Genomic DNA, 10,015 nt, shown 5'->3' with positions numbered 1-10,015 from the left:
TCATAAAACCAAAGCCTCCAGCTAGCCCCAGTCTCCATCATCACAACCAGATATGGCCGAGAAGGATTGGAAGAAGCCTACTTTGTGATGCCAAATCCATTAGAATGCTTCACCAAACTAATACTCCTCCAAGCAGACTTGATCTACAACTGCTTCGTCACTCTCTTCTCCCCCATCTTCTGTTTTCTCTCCATCGTCTCCGAGTCCTACCGCCGTGCCGAGGAAACCAAAGACGCCGTTGAATCCACAGTCCGGAAAGTCCCCTCCACCATCGCCCATGGCATCGCCGTCTTGATGAAGAAGTTGAGCTTTGGGTTTCTGGGAGCTATGTACGCGTGCATGGTTTTGACGGTCCTGCTGGTTGTGGCTGCCGTGGTGGGTGTTGGATTGGTAGAATTGTGGGTTGAACATCCTATCTATGTAAGGGAGAAGTTGTATTTTGATTACACTGAGGCTCATCCAAAGGCTGTGTTTTGTCTTGGTAATGTTGGGGTTGAAAGATTCAGCAGGAGGAAGCAGTTGTTTATGGGTGTTCCGAGAGGCCACGAATTTCATGTTTCTTTGGTGCTTTTGATGCCTGAATCTGACTTCAATAGGAAGATTGGCGTGTTCCAGGTACGCATTTTTTTCTCTGTTTCTTTTTTTTTTTTTATATATATATATATTAATAAAATTCGATTGGTAGACTAAAATTAATTAATTAAAACTTTACTTTATTTGGTCATTTTTCCCCATATTTTTCATATATTTAGATCTTATTTTTGAGACGGTCATTAATTAATTATTCGGGGGAATACTTATGGACTCATGAATTATTAAGGTCACTGAAACTGCATTGCTGGAAAGTGGGAGCAATTGAGATGATACTTCCGAAAATGTTGTGAGAATTGTCGTATTTAAAACACCAGAACAATATGCCACCTACCTTAGAGCTTTAGGTCATTGTTTATAAATAGAAACTTCTATTATATAAAGCTTTGACAGTGTAGCTCATGATAATATAAATAATATATTAGGCTAAAACCCTCACGACAAAACCTTGACCCTCACTCAAATAGTAACTTATGAAATATTGGTGCTGTATAGATCAACTCAAGTCAAGAATCACGACCCTAAAAAAAAAAAAAAAAAAGAGGAAAAAGGCTGTTATTTTTCTATGAAGTTATGCTTTTATGGCTCAACAATGAGAAGCAAGTATCCATGAAATTGTGAGATCTGAAACTCTCAACTCATTTGATATATTTTCCAGAACAATAATGATGATTTTGTTTTGTGTAGTTAGGAAAAAAAAGTGTAGTCTTAAACATTATATTTACTATGTCGCAAGATCTAATTTCTATACCAGTTTCCTAATGTTACTTAGAGATGGTGGCAAATGATATAGCTAGAATGTCAAATTTGGAACTTTCAAAGGCAAAATGATGATAATTGTCCAAAACCAACAATAGGCACTATTGATGACGTTTTTCACCACCAACTGGATCTGATCAATGACCTGCAAAAATGAACAAAAAGATGGGGAGATCTCGATGGGTCTAACGCACATCTGATGCCTAAGTCAGGAAATGGTAAATATACATTAATAGAAAAAGGGGAATTTCTTTATCGTACCTGAATTCGTTGGTAAAAGTCCTTTATATAGGGGGTGAATCCTTGTTTGATAAGGAGAGTGAATTTTTTCCCAAATTTTCAGGTCTTGATTGCCAGCTTCTCGTGATAAGATAGCTGAAGGAAAGAATTGACATATCTTGGACTTCTATTCCGAATATCTCGCTAATTTCTTCATGGGTAGATATCTTCTATCTTCTATCAGAGTTTACCATAGAGATCTTATTAGGGGCGATAGGATCTTGTGGTAGTGAACATATAGTATTCCCGTAGGTTCTTTGGCCTATAGGGCATATTACATGGGCCTTTTATTTTGTATCAGTGAGCCCGTTCACTAGGGATTTAAATGATCCTCCAGTTATCCCGCAAATTCCTGCCACATTGGTGTGGCAGGAATTTAAAGATTATGAAGCGTTAGTGCCTATCCCATTACTAGTTGCACTTGGCCACTCGTATTCGTGTGTTAGAAGGATCTTTGATGGCTGCACGTTTGCCTATAGTCACATCACCAGATCGTGGGATGTGCTTGCGGCGATCATGTTGTTAGATGGCTCATATTCTCCCTGGGGAATTCCAACCGTCGCAACCAAGGTGATAAATTGTCCCTTCCATTTCACTGTTATTCCCTTTTCGCTTCTGCACATTCTTTTCATTATTGTCTATGTTCTCCATTAAGACCCATTTTCTTCTCCGAAGTTCATATGATTCCATGGCCACAGAATCAAGGATTTCATACGAATCTCTCAGCTTGCGTAGGTCAGCCTTGGTCATGCTGGATGACTAGTCATAACCCTCGAAGTAAGGAATATCGCGGGCAGTAAGAAGTGTTGAGAATATTAGTGAAAAAGTAATGAAAAAGTAATAATAGAATATTGAATAGTAGTAAAAAGTAATGAATAGTAGTAAAAAATAAGTGAAAAGTAATAATAAAGTAATGAATAGTAGTGGAGTATTTTGAGAATACCTAGGGTATTCTTGGTACCCAAACCTAGCCAGAGGTTCCCCCTCAAGGAGTCGTAAATGAATAAGGATTTGCTAAAAAGGTGGTCCTTACGTCTCGCTCCCTTTCTTGTGGGTTATGTCTTGCTCCCTTTCTTGTGGGTTACGTCTCCCCTGTTGTCGCCTAGTACGCGATCTCCTCGACTATTTGAAGCTAGCACCGGCCCATCTCAACTATAGCACTTGGAGGATCCTCATGTGTTGTTGTGTCACCTGGAGGATGGTTTTGGAACCTACCAAGGAGGGGTACCCTGACTTAACTGCCTGTGAGTTCATGGCTACTCATTCAGTCAGGGCACTGGAAGGTAAAATATGTTCATTTTGTTCCTATTCTCGCTATTGCTTTACTCGCTTCGAGTTGCCACTCGAATGCTAAGCAGTGGTATAAGAAAATTTTAATTATTTTTGGACAGGGATGGGAGTTTCCTGGCAGACAGGTCAAGAAGGTTGAATTTCCAGTCCGCACCATTTGGAGATAAGTCCATGATGACAAGGATGTGGTTGTCACTCTTTCCCTGTGGGAACAAGCCCGTGTAGAGAGAGTTTACTCTTGGGTTGAGCACAACTAATAATGTTTGGACGGAGGACGGAGGACCTCCTGACAATGGCCCATATTCATAGATTTTTGGTGATGCTTGACCACTCTCGCTTCAACGGTCGTAACTTGCCGAAGGAACTTAATACTTCTCAGGGCAAGAAAAGAGTCGTTGTTACCCCGCTGGCGAAAGTAGGGAAGTGGTCTTGTCGTCAGGCTAGGGGGTGGATAGACCTTGACCTCATGAATCTTCTATCCGAGAAGGCTCCTTGGACTTTGACAATCTAGGTGACTTGACGGGGCAAGACTTCTAGGTCCTAGCCACTGCCCTAGATTTTGAATTTCCATTGCGGGGGACTGACTCTACCCCATCACCAGCCTTTGCTTCATCGTCGACCCTGCAAGTCACATTGGAGTTGGCTGACGAAGACGACACAAACATTGACTCTACTTTTACTCGAGGTCTTGTGGATTTTTCTTCTGGTCTCAGTGATAGACTTTGCTAGGTGGGGTTGAGGTCAGGGTTCTGACCTATGAGGTCCAAGCTAGGGTTGGCCCTTAACTAGAGGTTGGGGAAGGGGAGCCTACCCCGGGTTCCCTTCCCTCGACTACATCCGGTTGCGAAACCCCGGTGCTTCCACCCAACTCGGTGCTGAGCAGGGACCGAGTTTCAATCCCTTCCTCGTCCAATAGTACCTTTGGGGGGCGAGGCGTGGTTTCTTCACTTGCTAAGGGGCCTATTCACTTCCCCTTCGACGTGACTGTTGATGTGATACACTCATCTCCTACGATTGAGGTTGAGGCTGTGGCTCCTAAGAGCCCTATCATCAAGGTCGAGGCCACGATTCTTAAGAGTGGCCCCAACCCTTGCTTTCCACCCTTGCTTTTCAGGATATTTCTGCTGCTCGGGCCCTTTGCCCCAAGGAGACAAGGACACCGGTACAGCTTGGGCCTCGCACCCGCCAAGACCTTGAGAGAGAGATGACTCTATTCATTCTATGGCATCCCGACTAAGGGACTCCTTTCCTCGATAAGCAAGTCTTAGAGTTCAACCTTTGTTTCCCTTTTTTGGCTTGGACCAATTGCAGCTTGGATTGTCGACCTAGGGTCCTGGAGGATTAAGTGTAGTCTAGGCGTGTAAGGAAATCGAGTGCCTGAAATTTGATAAGATCGAATTGGAGGTGGTCATCGACCAAGCTAATGGTATTGGAGGTCGACTTGGCTAGACTGAGGGAAGATGTTGTCACCCTCGGCGAGGAACTCAACCAGGTGAGGATGGAGGTTGTCTGCGACCATTTGAGTTAAGGTGCTCCAAGGCGAACACTCTTCCAGACGAGTAATGGTCTTGCCTTCAGACAAAGTTAGAGGGGTTGAGGAAGCGTTGCGGAGAACTGCAAATACTGCGGTGGAAGCTTTGAGGCACCTCTGCATGCCACTGGACTTGGAGGAGAAGAAAGGGGAGTTGGAAGAGTCATCCTGTTGGCACAAAGCAATGAAATATTGATGGTGATGGGATGAACAAGAGGCACCGTGAACTGTCATACTCGTATCGGTTGGGTAACAAGGTTAAATAATGCGATCTATGTATCAAGGAGTTGGAATTTGAGCTAGCTTCTTCAGGCGAGGAGATTGCTCACCTTTCACCTCAACTTCTTGCAATTATATTGGTTCGCAATAGGACCTTCGGTTAAGGCTATGGCATCGGTCTAGAGAGGTTGAGAACCATCTTGTTGGTGAACCCTCACATTGACTTGAGGACCCAAATTCTAGAGTCTTTCTAGCCCGATCGAGCTACATGCTAATCCCTTAACTCTTTTGGGCACGACATGATGCTTGATGCATTTCCGTTCTGACTCCTCCAATACCTCCAACTCTTCCAGCCCCATAGTTCCTTTTATTCCAGTTTTATTTTTTCCTTATTGGCTGCCCCATCCATATTTGTACAAATATGATATTTTGAGTGAATGGACACTTTTTCATTGTGATGGTTGTGCCTTATTATTTTGCTTTATGTGTTCTGTGTTTGTTTTGATATCCTTGGTGCGTTTTTCGCGTGTTGCTATGGCAAGGATGGTACGGTCTGGGGCTTGTGCGCTTTAGAATTTATCCACAACAAGTTTTTGGACTTGGCATTAGTGGCGGAGTGTCGGGAGTCTGAGGACTCTGGCGCCCTACTGTTTATCCACGAGTCTTTGGATTCAACATTAGTGGTCGAGGGTCGCATAGTCTAAGACTGTCGTTCCATATTGCTTTCTCATTATTGGTCGAGGGTCGTGGAGTTTGAGTATTCAACTTTAGTGGTCGAGGGTCATGGGGTCTGAGGACTCTGGCGCACTATCACTTTCCCACAAAGAGTCTTTGGACTCGACATTAGTGGTCGAGGGTCGTGGAGTCTGAGGACTCTGGCATTCCATCGCTTTGCCACAGCGAGTCTTTGGAGACATTAATGTCGAGGGCCTTTGAGCGAGTAGGTAGTGCAGAGAGGAAGTTTATGCGTCAACTTTATTCATAGTTCTTCTTTACATAATCAAGGATAATATTTTTGAGGTGCTCTGCGTTCCATGGATGTGATAGCTCCCATCCTCTAGCGTCTTTTAAGTGATACGTGCTGGGTCACGGGCTGAAGATTACTATGGAGGGTCCATCCCAACGAGGGCCAAACTTTCTCCTGTGTGGTTACTCTTGTTTCCGTCAATACTAGGTTGCCTAACTTAAAGGCTCGGGGCCTAACTCTTTGGTTGAAATATCGTTCGGCTTTCTTTCTGTTGAGGACTGCTTGAGCTTTCGCTTTGTCTCAACGTTCATCTAGTAGGTCGAGATGTTCTTCCAGTGCTTTATCATTCTGCTCTGTCAAAATGTTGGATGCGGTATGTTGGCACTCCTATCTCCACCGGAGCCACGACCTCGCTCCTGTATGTTAAAGAGAAAGGGGTCTCTTCCGTCAGGGTTTACATTGTGGTTGTATGCCCAAGACACCTGGGAGCTCTTCTGCCCAATCCTCTTTCTTATCTAGGAGCTCTTGTTTCTGTAAAGCAGGAATTTATTTATTGCTTCTACAGCTCTATGCACCACTCCTGATAATGTTCTGAGTCAAACTGTCGCCCATTCCTCACTATGATTATCGCCAAGGGTTCCGTCTCCACACATTTGGTGAAGTAGTCTATTATGACGACTACGAACCTTACTCCTCCCTTCCTTGGTGGTAGCAATCCTATTATTTGACGCCCCCAAATTCCACTTGGGACTTGGCGGAACTTGAAATGTTGGGATATACAACACAAAATTACTTGCCCTCGTTCATGAAAATTAAGGATGCAATGTACCTAGCATACATCTAGCAATATGCAATATTCATAGTGGATAATTTTTTTCTTTTAGCAATACTATGTATCAGAAGTAATATGTCGCAAAATATAAACATGCTTCATAAAATTCATGTGATAGCTAGTATCCAAAAGATTACAATACTTATCTAATAGGTCTATAACATAAAGAGTATTGGAGACGGCGCTCCATAAGTACAGTCTATAAATAAAAACTATTATACTAATTTGCTGAGCCGTTCACGTTGCTCAAATATGATATCCAAGCTGACGTCCAAAAATGGGGGTTAGGCTCCATCAACTCTTTATCTGCTCCACATTCTATTCGACCTCGTCCAACCTCCCATGCATGGGTTCTCTAGATCCTGACATCGTCTACCATTTCGGAGTTGGGACTACCAAGTGAGATTTGATTACAAATCTCAGCAAATTAACAAATAACTTAACATACATTTTAAAGATGCATGCATGTCAGTAAAAACATGAATGCATACATGAGCATAAATAAGCTTGACGTGACTTGAGATTTAACAAAATGTGTACTAACATGAGTTGAGCTGACATGAGAAGAACTAAATTGACTTGAACTAAACATGACATAAAGCTGCACCTGAAACTGAACATGAATTAAACTTGAACTAAACGTGAACTGAACTGAATTAAACGTGGACTAAACTGATTTGGAAATTGTATGTAGGGATTCTAAATGTTAGTAACTTTATTACTAATAACTTAGAAACATGAAAAATACTAACTTGGAGTTAAATTACCATTTTACCCTTTACATGTGGGAAAATGACTATTTTATCCCTAACTTAAGGATTTCACATCCTAACTCCAAAAATACCAAAATTTACATTGCTCATGTAAATTTTGTCCTCAACTCAAATATGAATTTAGAAAAATGTAAACCAAACACAACTATGAGAAACATCATAGGGCCGAAACTTCCAAAGACCATTTCTCTTTACTTTTTTGTTGCAATTTTATCCATCTTCAACACTCATACTCAAACCAAAATATTGCAACATAGATCATCACATCCTATACTTTGAATCTCAATGTTTTGACCTTTTCAAAATATTTCCAAGAACTTCCAAAAATTCAGAACTTTCCTCTAACATGCTTATAATGCATTCTAAAGAACTAACATGCTTTGAATCAACATATAAAAGTCACCAAAAATCACAATATCTCACTCGAAGTACTTGGCTCCAACACTTGTCAAAAACAAAAATTTTTCTCGACTTTGATTTGATCAAAGACTTGATCTGAGACATACCTTGATGAAATCTTTAAACCAATAACATCATATGAATTAAAAATATGTAGTAAATTATATCCATGCATTAAAATTTTGACCTAACTGAGTATCCAAGCATTAAAGTACATCACATGGCTAAAAATAAACCAAAACATGGATCTAGCTGAAAACATCAAACGTTTGACCTAACCAAGTATTCTCTTGCAAAAAAATCAAATCTTCACAAACCAACACCTCAAATCTTCAAACCAACATTCTAACATGTAGATAAAAGGCATATAATCATCTAATAAATATATCAAAGCCATTGGAGTAAAAATATACCACAAAAGATCCAAACTTTCTTAAAAGAAAAACTGTTTTACCTCCTCCAGTTTCTAAGTTTCTAGATCTAAGAAAACATTTCATCGAAGGCTTTAATCATGCAACTAATCTCCAATAAAAATTCATATAAACATGTTGACAACACTCTATAAAAATTTTTGATCAAGATTTGATGGGAACCTTTCATTCCCGCGGGTTTATATCAAGATTTGTCCATTAGCTTGGTCAAAAACTCCAAAATATAACACACTATACATATTATCGCCCAGATTGACCTCTCCATGGTTAAAACAACTTTTGACCAATCAAATGAATATTAAATCAAACAAAAAAGTACCCATGGAAACTAGACTCAAATAGTAACAACTTTCGTGAAGGACTCATTGTATCAAAATACTTACAAGGCTTCCAAACATGGCACGCCAAATGGCTCAGAGAACTGCCTGAGAGAACTTCTAAGTGTTCTCTTCCAAGAATGGGGGTGAAAAGTGGTGAAGTGAGGGAAGTGGTAACCTGCATGCCTCAAGTACTTTGAAAAGGGAGGTATGACTTTGAGTGAAACCTTGAGGGATGGTGATTAGGTCACAAAAAGGAGCAAATAGCATGTGGTTTTCAGCCAAGGAAACTTCCAAGTGAAGGGTGGTGTTGAGGTGGCCTTCAGCCTTCACATCATGCACAACTTTGGGGCTTTCAGGAGCAATGGATGGGCTACTATGGGTGGGTATAAACTTCCTCAAGAAGGTTTGCTAAGGTGGTTATCATTTGTGGGCCTTAAACAAGTGGACTTCATTTGAGGTTTAAAGAGGGTTTGATTCAGGTTTGAGATACTTTTAAGCTCAAATCCAATTTTTCTTGGCCCAATCAAATTTTCAAGATTTAAAGGGTTGGATAATGATGTTATAACCTAAATGTGAGGAATTAATAGCATGTGAAAACGATTTAATCAAGTGATTAAACACAATGCTAGAAATTGGATCTAATAGGGTTTTGAAATCAAGTTTGGGGCTTGGGGTAACCATTTAGGGGTTTTGATTTTCTCGAAACTTTTGGGTTTCAATTGGATCCTAAGTATTTAGGGTTTCACTAGGGTTGAAACCCTCTTTGGTTTGGCACGAATTAGACGGTCGGATGGAATAGGGTTTTGGTTAGGTGGCATGATCTCACACCTTGATTTCCTTCACAATCTATCTCATGGTTCCTCTTGGTGCCAGGTGTCCAATACCATTCACCAAGCGTGGCTAAGATGTTGTCATGTGTGCAAATAAAACTTCTCTAGCCTAATTTGGACATTCCATACTAAGATTTTGAAAACATTGCACTTGGTGCTGCTATTGAGGTTACTATTTGCTCTGGGAAAGTGCAAAATAAACTTCGAATAAGCACTTCGTCTGAAAACAGAAAATGTGTATATTGCGCTATAAAATCCTAAATAAACAATTGAATCTAATGGTGTAGACCATATGGCATTCTGACACTTCTATCTCAAATAAATAAAATTGCACTTCTGGCTGAATCTGACTATGATGGCAGAATAAAACCTATGCGATTGGTCGATTCGTGAAAACTTACGAAATCTTCACCAGGTTCCTAAAGTCTATAGAATTTCTAGCGGACTGTTAGATATTACGTCCATCCCCGACTGCATGAAAAGTCACCGGGACATTATGGAGGTTAGCTCCTTCGGCAGGTAGTGCGATACTGAGGCAAACACTTGGCACTTCGTACGTCGCTCTACGAACTCTTTCGCATATTTGAGGCCAATAGTAGCCTGCCCTCACAATCTTTCTCACCAAAACGTATTGTGCTCTTCCATCAGAGTGGTCGCTCGTCCATTCTTGCACCTTTGCTAAGATGTATTGTGCCTCTTGTGGGAGATACATCTCAGTAATGGGGTCGAGAAACCTCTCTTGAAAAGAACTCGGTTGATCTGAGTGAACCGCATAGCTCTTCTTTTGATCTTTC

The 10,015-nt window shown here is 41.0% G+C and overlaps 1 protein-coding gene across 1 annotated transcript in view; it reads left to right on the top strand.

Moving 5' to 3' along the window:
- LOC121260866 (seipin-1) overlaps window positions 1-10,015 on the top strand; it is a 71,770-nt gene continuing 61,755 nt past the window's right edge. Inside the window, 1 exon segment of the mRNA XM_041162920.1 lies at window positions 1-615. Coding sequence (XP_041018854.1) covers window positions 88-615 — 528 coding nt within the window. The 5' untranslated portion in view covers window positions 1-87.

Source organism: Juglans microcarpa x Juglans regia, chromosome 4D (genome assembly GCF_004785595.1).
Source record: "Juglans microcarpa x Juglans regia isolate MS1-56 chromosome 4D, Jm3101_v1.0, whole genome shotgun sequence".
Classification (NCBI taxonomy): domain Eukaryota; kingdom Viridiplantae; phylum Streptophyta; class Magnoliopsida; order Fagales; family Juglandaceae; genus Juglans; species Juglans microcarpa x Juglans regia.
This window is presented reverse-complemented; position numbering and strand designations above follow the sequence as displayed.